General features: G+C 41.6%; 1 protein-coding gene across 1 annotated transcript; it reads left to right on the plus strand.

Annotated features, from left to right (window-relative positions):
* The first annotated feature begins 1700 nt into the window (after positions 1 to 1700).
* On the plus strand, positions 1701 to 11229 carry otud3 (OTU deubiquitinase 3). The gene is made up of 9 exons (XM_052484219.1): positions 1701 to 1866; positions 7919 to 8225; positions 8493 to 8641; positions 8805 to 8917; positions 9341 to 9463; positions 9570 to 9691; positions 9877 to 9881; positions 9977 to 10167; positions 10538 to 11229. The coding sequence occupies exons 2-9, from the start codon at positions 8017 to 8019 to the stop codon at positions 10694 to 10696; spliced, it is 1071 nt and encodes a 356-aa protein (XP_052340179.1). The 5' UTR covers positions 1701 to 1866; positions 7919 to 8016; the 3' UTR covers positions 10697 to 11229.
* The last annotated feature ends 2526 nt before the right edge of the window (positions 11230 to 13755 follow it).

Genomic DNA, 13755 nt, shown 5'->3' on the forward strand with positions numbered 1-13755 from the left:
AAGGGGTTGTCTTTCCCTGTTATTGTGCCCCACTCTATCCCCAATTTCTCTACATTAACATTAGCTAAACCATTCTTGCTTAGTGAAAATCAAGTAATTCATATTTATCAACACAGTTGAAGTAGGGGTTTTATTGTTAGCTGAACGTTTTACGAATAGGTCATTTTCAATAAAATATCACAAAAAGGTGTAGTGTTCAATTTCTCTGTTGTGAAACAAGGAGACCCATAGCTTTTCCAAAAACCATTGACAACTGCGTGCTGTTTTCAAGGGATTGTCAAATACATGTTAACTATTTGGTTGTAATATCATCACCTCCTGAAGAGCATAGTCAGACCTACACATTTCTGATTATTCCATGCAAAACAATTGCACACATTTAGCTCTATCATCAGTTATACAACATCAATTGATCATGTAATTTCAGACATGTAGGGTAGCCTCATGATATCTCTTAATATAGGCCACCATTAATTGGATATTTGAGTAATATTTAATACAAGTGAACTATACCTGACAACTATGAGGGGTTTCGGTTAATTTCACATCTTTTGTGGGCTCTGCCTATCAAACAGCAAAAGGGCCATTTACCGTGGTACATAGCCGCGGGAAGTAGGGGTGCTGAGGGTGCTGTAGCACCCCCTGAAAATCATAATTTAAAACATATATTAATATAAAGATATATATTTTCACAAAAGTAGTGCACTGGGCCTTTACTAGTATCAGCGGACCAATATAGACATCTGTGCAGGATTCAGTAGTTGGAACTGTACGAGTTGTGGCCCTGTCCCTTTCTCTGCTATTGTCATTCTAATAGAATCCAGAAAGAACAAAACCCAATCCTCAAAGGTGCAAAGTGATGGACAAAGACACAAAACATCCACATCAAATTAAATAATTTCTTGATCAAATAACATGGAAAATATTACTATAACATCCTTACAAACCACTTAATGTACATTACTGTATTGTACATAGGCTGGTCATCTAGGTTTGGTACCTGTAGACCTGAGTACGTTGAGACATCAAGTGGATTGTGATGATATGTGGCTCAGTTGGTAGAGCATGGTGCTTGCAACACTAGGGTTATAGATTTGATTCCCATGGGAGACCAGTACTAAAATGTAGGCCTTACTACTGTAAATTGCTCTTGATAAGAGCACCTACTAACATGTAAAATAATTTAATAGACCGTTTCAGTTAACACATAGAAATAAGTTTCAATTGCTAAATATTCAAAGGAAGTGGAAAAAATATCAAGCAAATATTTGTTATATTTCACAAGTATTATCAGATTAACTGTTTAGTACAAATAATTATCAGACTCAAATTACAAATGCTTGTAAATACTCAAATGCATTTAGTAAAAAACATTTTCACAAAAGTAGTTGTTTTAACAGACCAATATAGACATCTTCAGTGCGGGCATTTTCTATTATGCATCATTAATGTTTACTCATCATGAAAAGCATGCAATTACTTGCAGTATAACTCTGATGATACAGCTAAATGTGCGCATTGTTTTGCATTGAATAATCGGACATTTGTCGTTGCTGATTATGCTCAATAGGTGACGAAATTAAAACCAAATAGTTATAACATGTATTTAACAATCCCTAGAAAACGGCAAGTAGTTTGTCAATGGTTTTAGTGGAGCTGGGGGTCTACTTGCAGCCAAATCAAACGTATTGTGACGTTTTATTGAAAACGACCTGTTGATATGATTTGATGCACTCACACTTCCGTACTCGGAGATGGTGGCGCTGAACAGCAATTGTAAACAAGCTCATGAGTCAGATCTTATTTAGGTAAAAATAACGTAGTACAGTACGTTCGTTGAGTATCATCGGGTGTTTTCTGTGGAATGTGAGTAACTTGTTACCATCGTTGTATTCTGATGGCTTGACATGTATTCACTGTTGTGGTTAACTCGAAATCAGCGAGAACGAGACTGGAGCTAGCCAACTGGCTAACAAACCTAGCCAGTAGCATTAGCAGCTAACGTTTGCAAACTAGTTACCTAGCTAAAAAGTCGGCTAACCTAGCTTTCTTGCAGTTATATCCAGCTGACATAAGTTGCTCGTAAGCTAGCTAGTTGCTGATCAGCGAATGCAATTAGCTATAGCTAGCTACGGTAACGCGTCAACTGGCCAGTCCACTAACGTTAGGCTGAACACATGAAATGTTTAACACCGCTTTTTTTCTGATAACTACTTCATTACATCCGCCGTGCAGCCCAGTTTCACAATATTACCATATGTCCCAGCTGCTTGAAGTAATCACGAAAAAACAGGCCTTATTTTCGTTCTATTGTCCAGCCTACTGACGCAGCCGTAGGCTCGCTCAAGCTTGTCGAAATCAACCCGTCACAGAATTAGGCATTATAATATAATATATGCTAATATAATAGGATCTCTATGCCCTGTCAGCTGTTGCTGTTACCCAGGATGCCAGGTCTACCAGCTAGCTAGCATGACAGGTCCTTGATCATGACTCTCAGTTCCATTTCATTACACATACTTTTGGTCATGTAGTGTATGTGGGCACCTGCTCCTCAAACCTCTCATTCCAAAATCATGGGCATTAATATGGAGTTGGTCTCCTTTTGATGCTGTAACAGCCTCCACTCTCCTGGGAAGGCTTTCAAATAGATTTGGAACATTGCTGAGGGGACTTGCTTCCATCAGCCACAAGAGCATTAGTGGGGTCAGGCACTGATGTTGGGCGATTAGGCCTGGCTCGCAGTTGGTGTTCCAATTCATCCCAAAGGTGTTCGATGGCGTTGAGGTCAGGGCTCTGTGCATGCCAGTAAAGTGTTTCCTCACAGATCTCGACAAACCTTTTTTTGTATGGACCTCGCTTTGTGCACGGGGGCATTGTCATGCGGAAACAGGAAAGCGCCTTCCCCAAACTGATGTCACAAAGTTGGAAGCACAGAATTGTCTAGAATGTCATTGTATGCTGTAGCGTTAAGATTTCCCTTCATTGAAACTGAGGGGCCATGAAAAACCACTCCAGACCATTATTCCTACTCCACCACCAAACTTTACAGTTGGCATAATGCCTTGGGCCAGATTCTTCTGTCAGACTGCCAGATGTTGAACCGTAATTCGTCACTGCAGAGAACGCGTTTCGACTGCTTCAGAGACCAATGTTAGAAAGATTTACACCACTCCAGCCGACGCTTGGCCTTACGCATGGTGATCTTAAGCTTGTGTGCAGCTGCTCGGCCACGGCAACCCATTTCATGAAGCTCCTGACGAACAGTTCTTGTGCTGACGTTGCTTCCAGAGGCAGTTCTGTGAGCTTGTGTGGCTTACCACTTTGCAGCTGAGCCATTGTTGCTCCGAGATGTTTCCACTTCACAATAACAGCACTTACAGTTGATCTGAGCAGCTCTAGGAGGGGAGAAATTTGACGTACTGACTTGTTGGAAACGTGGCATCCTATGATTGTGCAACTTTGAAAGTCACTCAGCTCTTCAGTAAGGCCATTCTACTGTCAATGTTTGTCTATGGAGATTGCATGGCTGTGTGCTCGATTTTTATACACCTGTGAGCAACAGGTTTCTAGAGACAATATCTCTCTCTTCATCACGCAATACCTAGGTTTACCTCCACTGTATTCACATCCTACCATACCTTTGTCTGTACAGTATACCTTGATGCTATTTTATCGCCCCCAGAAACCTCCTTTTACTCTCTGTTCCAGACGTTCTAGACGACCAATTCTTATTGCTTTTAGCCGCACCCTTATTCTACTCCTCCTATGTTCCTCTGGCGATGTAGAGGTGAATCCAGGCCCTATAGTGCCTAGCTCCACTCCTATTCCCCAGGCGCTCTCTTTTGATGACTTCTGTAACCGTAATAGCCTTGGTTTCATGCATGTTAACATTAGACGCCTCCTCCCTAAGTTTGTTCTATTCACTGCTTTAGCATACTCTGCCAACCCGGATGTTCTAGCTGTGTCTGAATCCTGGCTTAGGAAGACCACCAAAAATTCTGAAATTTTAATTCCAAACTACAACATTTTCAGACAAGATAGAACTGCCAAAGGGGGCGGTGTTAGCCTGCAGAGTTCTGTCCTACTATCCAGGTCTGTACCCAAACAATTTGAACTTCTACTTTTAAAAATCCACCTCTCTAAAAACAAGTCTCTCACCGTTGCCGCCTGCTATAGACCACCCTCTGCCCCCAGCTGTGCTCTGGACACCATATGTGAACTGATTGCCCCCATCTATCTTCAGAGCTCGTGCTGCTAGGCGACCTAAACTGGAACATGCTTAACACCCCAGCCATCCTACAATCTAAACTTGATGCCCTCAATCCCACACACATTATCAATGAACCTACCAGGTACCTCCCCAAAGCCTTAAACACGGGCACCCTCATAGATATCATCCTAACCAACTTCCCCTCTAAATACACCTCTGCTGTCTTCAACCAAGATCTCAGCGATCACTGCCTCATTGCCTGCATCCGTAATGGGTCAGCGGTCAAACGACCTCCACTCATCACTGTAAAACGCTCCCTGAAACACTTCAGCGAGCAGGCCTTTCTAATCGACCTGGCCGGGGTATCCTGGAAGGATATTGATCTCATCCCGTCAGTAGAGGATGCCTGGATATTTTTTTTAAATGCCTTCCTAACCATCTTAAATAAACATGCCCCATTCAAGAAATTTAGAACCAGGAACAGATATAGCCCTTGGTTCTCCCCAGACCTGACTGCCCTTAACCAACACAAAAACATCCTATGGCGTTCTGCATTAGCATCGAACAGCCCCCGTGATATGCAGCTGTTCAGGGAAGCTAAACCATTATACACAGGCAGTTAGAAAAGCCAAGGCTGGCTTTTTCAAGCAGAAATTTGCTTCCTGCAACACTAACTCAAAAAAGTTCTGGGACACTGTAAAGTCCATGGAGAATAAGAACACCTCCTTCCAGCTACCCACTGCACTGAAGATAGGAAACACTGTCACCACTGATAAATCCACCATAATTGAGAATTTCAATAAGCATTTTTCTACGGCTGGCCATGCTTTCCACCTGGCTACTCCTACCCTGGTCAACAGCACTGCACCCCCAACAGCAACTCGCCCAAGCCTTCCCCATTTCTCCTTCTCCCAAATCCATTCAGCTGATGTTCTGAAAGAGCTGCAAAATCTGGACCCCTACAAATCAGCCGGGCTGATTCTCTGGACCCTTTCTTTCAAAAATTATCTTCAGAAATTGTTGCCACCCCTATTACTAGCCTGTTCACCCTCTCTTTTGTGTCGTCTGAGATTCCCAAAGATTGTAAAGCAGCTGCGGTTATCCCCCTCTTCAAAGGGGGGGACACTCTTGACCCAAACTGCTACAGCCCTATATCTATCCTACCATGCCTTTCTAAGGTCTTCGAAAGCCAAGTCAACAAACAGATTACCGAGCATTTCGAATCTCACCATACCTTCTCTGCTATGCAATCTGGTTTCAGAGCTGGTCATGGGTGCACCTCAGCCACACTCAAGGTCCTAAACGATATCTTAACCGCCATCGATAAGAAACATTACATTACAGCCGTATTCATTGATCTGGCCAAGGCTTTCGACTCTGTCAATCACCACATCCTCATCGGCAGACTCGACAGCCTTGGTTTATCAAATGATTGCCTCGCCTGGTTCACCATCTACTTCTCTGATAGAGTTCAGTGTCAAATCGGAGGGTCTGCTGTCCGGACCTCTGGCAGTCTCTATGGGGGTGCCACAGGGTTCAATTCTTGGACCGACTCTCTTCTCTGTATACATCAATGAAGTCGCTCTTGCTGCTGGTGAGTCTCTAATCCACCTCTACGCAGACGACACCATTCTGTATACTTCTGGCCCTTCTTTGGACACTGTGTTAACAACCCTCCAGGCAAGCTTCAATGCCATACAACTCTCCTTCCGTGGCCTCCAATTGCTCTTAAATACAAGTAAAACTAAATGCATGCTCTTCAACCGATCGCTACCTGCACCTACCCGCCTGTCCAACATCACTACTCTGGACGGCTCTGACTTAGAATACGTGGACAACTACAAATACCTAGGTGTCTGGTTAGACTGTAAACTCTCCTTCCAGACCCATATCAAACATCTCCAATCCAAAGATAAATCTAGAATTGGCTTCCTATTTCGCAACAAAGCATCCTTCACTCATGCTGCCAAACATACCCTTGTAAAACTGACCATCCTACCAATCCTCGACTTTGGCGATGTCATTTACAAAATAGCCTCCAATACCCTACTCAACAAATTGGATGCAGTCTATCACAGTGTAATCCGTTTTGTCACCAAAGCCCCATATACAACCCACCATTGCGACCTGTACGCTCTCGTTGGCTGGCCCTCGCTTCATACTCGTCGCCAAACCCACTGGCTCCATGTCATCTACAAGACCCTGCTAGGTAAAGTCCCCCCTTATCTCAGCTCGCTGGTCACCATAGCATCTCCCACCTGTAGCACACGCTCCAGCAGGTATATCTCTCTAGTCACCCCCAAAACCAATTCTTTCTTTGGCCGCCTCTCCTTCCAGTTCTCTGCTGCCAATGACTGGAACGAACTACAAAAATCTCTGAAACTGGAAACACTTATCTCCCTCACTAGCTTTAAGCACCAACTGTCAGAGCAGCTCACAGATTACTGCACCTGTACATAGCCCACCTATAATTTAGCCCAAACAACTACCTCTTTCCCAACTGTATTTCATTAATTTATTTTGCTCCTTTGCACCCCATTATTTTTATTTCTACTTTGCACATTCTTCCATTGCAAAACTACCATTCCAGTGTTTTACTTGCTATATTGTATTTACTTTGCCACCATGGCCTTTTTTGCCTTTACCTCCCTTATCACCTCATTTGCTCACATTGTATATAGACTTGTTTATACTGTATTATTGACTGTATGTTTGTTTTACTCCATGTGTAACTCTGTGTCGTTGTATCTGTCGAACTGCTTTGCTTTATCTTGGCCAGGTCGCAATTGTAAATGAGAACGTGTTCTCAACTTGCCTACCTGGTTAAATAAAGGTGAAAAAAAAAAAGTGTGACTGAAATAGTTGAATACGCTAATTTCAAGGGGTGTCCACATACTTTTGTATATATAGTGTAAGTCATTGGATGAAGGCGTCTTCTCTATGGAGTAGTTTTGTTAACCGCCCAACGCATCGTTTGCGGTATGGTTTTGGAAGCATAAGGATCTTTCATATCAGCGAGAAATAATAATACAAGGAAAGGTTAAATAGATAATCCTACGCCCTGTAAAAAGGTGTAACTCAGTGTTCCCACATGACCATATCTCCATGTTACAGCGCTTGTTTAATGAAAAAAGATGTGCTAATTAGCTATCTAGTGTGCTCCAAACACTTGTTTCTAAGCATAACTCGGGAAGTTTATCAGAAGTGTAGTTTTGTGGATTGAGGCACCCATAGATGTATGGATCTGTGCAGAACTGCTACAGTAAGTATATATATATATTGATTTTAAGGATAGTTTCTCGCTTATGAAAGATAAAGGCCATATGTTTCGAAAGCTCTATCACAAGCGATGATATTGACGTTTCTGAACAATAAAAAAACAGCTTTGGGATTGTAGTTCACATGAGCCAGTCGTGGGCGAAGCAGAAGGCTGAAAACAGTTAAGAGAAGGCAGAATGCTGCCTACAGTTTGAGAGCTAGACAGCTACATCATAATTAGCTAAACCATTTGGAATTGCAATTGCCTGCTGTGCCACGTATCAAATGACTGTAACTAGCTAATATGAACCATCTTTTTGTAGCTGGCTACTATCCCAGTTAGTGTATGTGAAATGTGGAAGTAACTGAGTTGTTACACGTTGTAGCTCATTTTCTAAGTTGCATTCAAACTCTCATCTCTATTCTTTCCCTCTTTCTGAAACACAGGATTCCACATGTGTGGAAGTAACCCAACTGCATGTGCCAGTGAATGACTGAGAGATCTACTGCATCTGTAAAGATCTGTGTCTGTAGGCCCGGCAGCCATGTCTCGGAAGCAGACAGGAAAGCCAGTGCGTGGTGGAAACAGGAAGTGTGACGTGGAGCGGAAGCGGGATGAGCGGTCCGCGCGCAGGGCAATCGCAAAGGACCGTAAGAACCGGCCCCAGGACAGGGATGATGGAGAGGAGTTCGTCAGCTTCTCCAACCAGCTCCATGCGCTGGGGCTCAAACTGAGAGAGGTGCCTGGAGATGGGTAAGATTCAGAGAGAGAAGGACCACGTTCCAGGCTGACTACATTGCAGACACTTGCCAGACCTCACAACGCAATAGGTATTTAACATATCAGCTAACCACATATCATATGATATAGCATTCTGATGCCAGACTGTAATTGATGATGTGGCATGTAATCATTGGTTGATGCAATGCAAAGTCTGAAATGTAGTCAGCCTGGAATGCCACCAAAGTGCTATTATAAATGTATGTTATAATGTTGACTAATACTGTGTCCGTCCTGTAGTAATTGCCTGTTCCGGGCTCTGGGTGACCAGTTGGAGGGACACTCTCGGGGACACCTGCGCCTGCGCCAGGAGACTGTGCAGTACATGATGTCACACCAGCAGGACTTTGAGCCCTTTGTGGAGGATGATGTGCCCTTCGCACAGCATTGTAAGGAAATTGCCCAATATGATAGAAACCAAATACTATTTGCTTGTGAAAATGTTGTTGGCTGCCCAAGTTTCTGATAGCATGCAAGTCAACCTAAATATTGTCTTTAAAGGTCTTGTCACTAATGTTTCTCTCTGTTGTTATGTTGTTCTCTTCCTCTCAGTGTCAAACCTCTCCCAGCCTGGCACTTTTGCTGGCAATGATGCCATTGTGGCGTTCGCCCGCAGCCAACAGCTTAAAGTGGTCATTCATCAGCTCAACACCCCACTGTGGGAGGTAGTAACCTCAATGACACCCTATTGCCCATATAGTTTACTACTTTTGGCTAGAGATATTAAGCTGTATAAAGGGTAGAGCAATGCACAATTGGGTAAGCACTTTATTTGACTTTGTTTGTTTTTAAAGGAGATCCCAATCTCATTAAGTAGGCCTATTTTTTTTTTTTTAGTTTCTTATAATTTTTTTCTGAAAGAACAATAGGAAAGTAAATAAGGGCGTAGTACAAAATAGAAGGGTATATATGAAAAAGTCAGCGAGGAGAGGCGTGAATCCCCTGTTGCAAGGTGGTATATATGGTCCTACCACGAGACCACATTCTGGCACACTACTGTTTTTTAAACTGAAGTCCTCTTCTAATGAAACAGAATGTACGAAATACCCCTATTGATAGTTCCTACTCATTATGTTTCCTCAATTCAGATTAATGGCTCTGAGAAGCTGATTGGCCGAGAGTTACACATTGCCTATCGCTATGGAGACCATTACGACAGTGTAAGACCATTCGGTGACAACTCTGAGAGCCCTGCTCAGCTGCGTATAGAGGTACGAAAACGACCCTTTCAGCTAAAACACACTACCAAATATTTTGTCCTTTGGATTAGTCCTATTCTCACAATATCCTTTACCCCCCCCACTCTTGTCCCTTCAGAATCTACATAATTCTAGTGGGCAGTGTGAGTTTGGTGACAGCCAGCCAGAAAGCCCCCTCGCCCACCTCCTCAGAGGAGGACAATGTGATCCTAAATTCCCTGGAGAACATGGGCCCGAACTGTGAGTGTCTTCTCCCCCAGTGCATTCTGATTATCAGTGTATACTAGTTGTTTGGGGTCCTTTTCTAACCCCAACTCCCTATCAAACTTTAATTTGTCTGCAGTCTTAGCCTACCTCTTATAATAAACATTGCTAATAAATACAACTGATGTTTATTGGCTGTTTTGGGGATTTCCATCTTTTAGAGGGAGCTACCAACCAAAAACCTCTTGATAATGATCAACAGGAGCATCTGATATATTCACTGCAACTGACCCCATGTGTGTTGTGTGCTATGTCTCTCAGGTGAAGAGGAGAATCTGTTTCAGCTGAGTGTCGCCACAATCAACGCTGGGTGGCTGTTGGATTCTGAGCTATCAGCCCAAGTGTGTCACGGCCAGTGTGCCTCGGGATCATGCTCTGCGTGTAGAGAGGCAGCGACAGAATGCAGTGATCACAAACTTCCACCTGATGGAGGCAACCTACACAAATCCAAGGTAAGATGCTCAAATTCTAATTCTTTAAAAATATATATTATTTTGTAATTTAACACATTCCATTCAGACAGTAAGGAAATTAGATGGGGAGACAGGCAAGTTGGAGAAACAGTGGGAAAGGTGAACACATGGATTGAACCTTGGTCTCATGTGGGGAGTTGTAATGGTATATGTGACGTGCCGGAGAGTGTTATCGCTATACGACGGCTCAGCACTCAAATCCCAGTTCTGTATCAGTATTCTGAGTCTGTGTGACTATTTCAATTCAAGTTTCAGATTAAATAGACCTGCATTTCTCAATTTAATTCAGAACAAACATGAAGTCTCCCCCTTTTCATCTTGACCCCCTGATTTTCTACCCCTCTCTCAGGCTTCAAACAAGCAGAGGAAAGAGCAGCAGCACTTGGTGAAGAAAAAGCGACAAGAGGAAAGGCATCGACAGAAGGTTCTTCAGAGCAAAGGAACACCTGACCAGAACCTCTCGGAGCCTGTCACTCTAGTGCCAGCTCTAAATACACTTAGTATATAGACAGAGCATAGCCAAATAAATCAGCGGTTGACAATGTTTTGCACACAGAATCAATCTCAATCACATTGGATGACTTTCATATACCCTTTAGTTTCTTTGCAAATGTATAGTGCCTGCGATAGGGTGTGTGTGAATGTGTTCAGGGTTGTGGTTGACTATGAGGATATTGGTGTACATAGTTTCCTCTGTAGAGTCAATACAGTGTGTCTCTTTCTATGCTGGTGAATGAGGGATGATGTTGACATTGACCATGCAGTACATCTTGGCCTCTGAGTTAGTTTTGTGTTGAATTTCTCTGATTACAGCCAAAGAAGAAAGGGAAGAGAGAAACATCATTGTAAACAGAATGAAATGTTTTCTGAAAAAGTTTAGGTGACTCGTAATTAATTTATATTTTCTGGTTAATGGCAGTTCCAGTATTATTGATCAGGTTTAAAGAAATGCTTCATTTGGGAGATTTGCTTATGAATGATTGTGAAGCACTCTGTCTTGTATGACATGTAATGTGGCAATAAATGAACATCTTTACAGTATTTGATTTCATTAATATTTAGAAATATCTCATCTTAAATGTATATTTTTTAACTTTTTGATTAAGTACAGTATGTCAATGACTGAATCAATAGATATCTTCAATAGCTGATACAAGATAGCATATTACATTCTGGTAGGCTGCACTGTTATTTTCTGTGATAATTTGGGAAATATTTTGGCCAATGATCTTCTCAAATTACAAGTATGTTTTATAAAACTGATTTATTTTACCATGGATAATGTAGATTGGAGCAGTATCAATGTTCAGGATGTTGACTGACTCCTCCCCTTTACTGTGTCACAATAAGGGTGCATATATGACATCAGTGGTCCAGGCTGCAAGCATAAAACACAGTTTCACTCATAAAATCATTATGACTCAAAGCTAATACACTCCAATAATGTTCTGAATCTGCAAGGTGGTGAGTACCTCTTAATGAGAACTGTATTGATTTTAATTTGTAGCATTGGTGATGTGGTTCTGAGAGCATGTGTGAGAAGCATAATAGTATTAAACAATTTAGGTTCAGGGGGAATATAGGAAGCTAGAGGTCAAGCAACATTTTTTTAAAGCTATAGGGATACTGCATTTTGATTGCCAAGGCAGCAGCTACTCATCCTGGGGTCTGGTAAAATTAAGGCAGTTAAACAATTTTAAAAACATTACAATACATTCATTACAGAATTCACAACGTGTGTGCCCTCAGGTCTATACTCCACTACAAGTTTGCAGAAAAAAACTATATCAGATTTTTCTACAGCCTCCCCGAAAATGTAATAGTCTAGAATTTTATGTGGCGATTTTTTGAAGCACGTCTTTGGGTGAGTCTGGCCACTACCACTATGTGGCTAATGCAAGCACCTAAGCCTGCCAAAGAAATATCAGGAATGGAATTCTGACCAAAAAAAAAACTCTGGATGATGCTTCAACACTAAAAGTAAGTTGGCTGGATGTCCTTTGGGTGGTGGGCCATTCTTGATGCACATGGGAAACTGTTGAGCGTGAAAAACCCAGCAGCGTTGCAGTTCTTGACATACTCAAACCAGTCCGCCTGGCACCGACTACCATACTGTGTCCAAAAGCACTTAAATATTTTGGCTTGCCCATGGCACACATACACAATCCACGTCTCAATTCTCTCAAGGGGGGATTTGTACTTCAAAATAGTTTTGTTGAAGCAACTTAAAAAGTTGGGATGAGACTACATTTTTTTGTTGAGCAAAACTAGTTGCATCTGTTTTAAAAAACGATGACATAAACTGGTTTCTGTGAGAATTACAGGAGTGGGGCATTTAACCCCAAGCCACACAGTGAATTGTTACTTTTAAGAAAAAACTGTTTCTGTTTTTTAGTAGAAACATCACCATGTGAAGATATTTGTAAGTAAGTATATATGTACAGTATATATTATAGGTACATGTTTTTTATTAGTTGTATTAGTAATTGTAGCAGTAGTTTTTATTAGCTGTAGGCCTATTAGTAGTTGTACAAAAATTACTTTATTATGCTCTTAATGTATGCTTTTTTAAATATATCATTTAATTGTTACTATTATAAGATAGTAGTTGCCATTATTTTTGTTACTGAGTATTATTTTATTTTTACACTCTTGAAAATGAAATGGTGCATCTCAAGAGATTTTATCCTGCAAAATGTCAAATAAATAACATAAATAAATATTATTAAAGAATTTTAATAGATATAATTGATTTCTTTCACAATTAAATGTGTTCTATATAATCAACGAAAGGCAGTTTAGTCAGTTTCTCATTAATGATCATGACTGACCTTTTTAAAAAGGTAGCTACAGTAGCTTGCAAAAGTATTCACCCCCTTTGACATGTTTCCTATTTTGTTGCCTTACAACTTGGAATAAAAAAAAAAACAATTGTGCACGCATAACTATTCACCCCCACCCCAAAGTCACCCCCCCAAAGTCAATACTTTGTAGAGCCACCTTTTGCGGCAATTACAGCTGCAAGTCTCTTGGGGTATGTCTCTATAAGCTTGGCACATCTAGCCACTGGGATTTTTGCCCATTCTTCTAGACAAAACTGCTCCAGCTCCTTCAAATTGGATGGGTTCCACTGGTGTACAGCAATCTTTAAGTCATACCACAGATTCTCAATAGGATTGAGGTCTGGGCTTTGACTAGGCCATTTCAAGACATTTAAATGTTTCCCCTTAAACCACTCAATTGTTGCTTTAGCAGTATGCTTAAGGTCATTGTCCTGCTGGAAGGTGAACCTCCGTCCCAGTCTCAAATCTCTGGAAGACTGAAACAGGTTTCCCTCAAGAATTTCCCTGTATTTAGCGCCATCCATCATTCCTTAAATTCTGACCAGTTTCCCAGTCCCTGCAGATGAAAAACATCCCCACAGCATGATGCTGCCACCACCATACTTCACTGTAGATCATCAATTTTATTTTCCATGTTGCATGTTAGCAAGTAGAATTGATGGCAGTGGGAGTTTACTCCCTCGCCTACGGATTCTCAAAAGGAAGCCTGATATGCATCCTCTTT

This window comes from Oncorhynchus keta, chromosome 28, assembly GCF_023373465.1.
Source record: "Oncorhynchus keta strain PuntledgeMale-10-30-2019 chromosome 28, Oket_V2, whole genome shotgun sequence".
Lineage (NCBI taxonomy): Eukaryota > Metazoa > Chordata > Actinopteri > Salmoniformes > Salmonidae > Oncorhynchus > Oncorhynchus keta.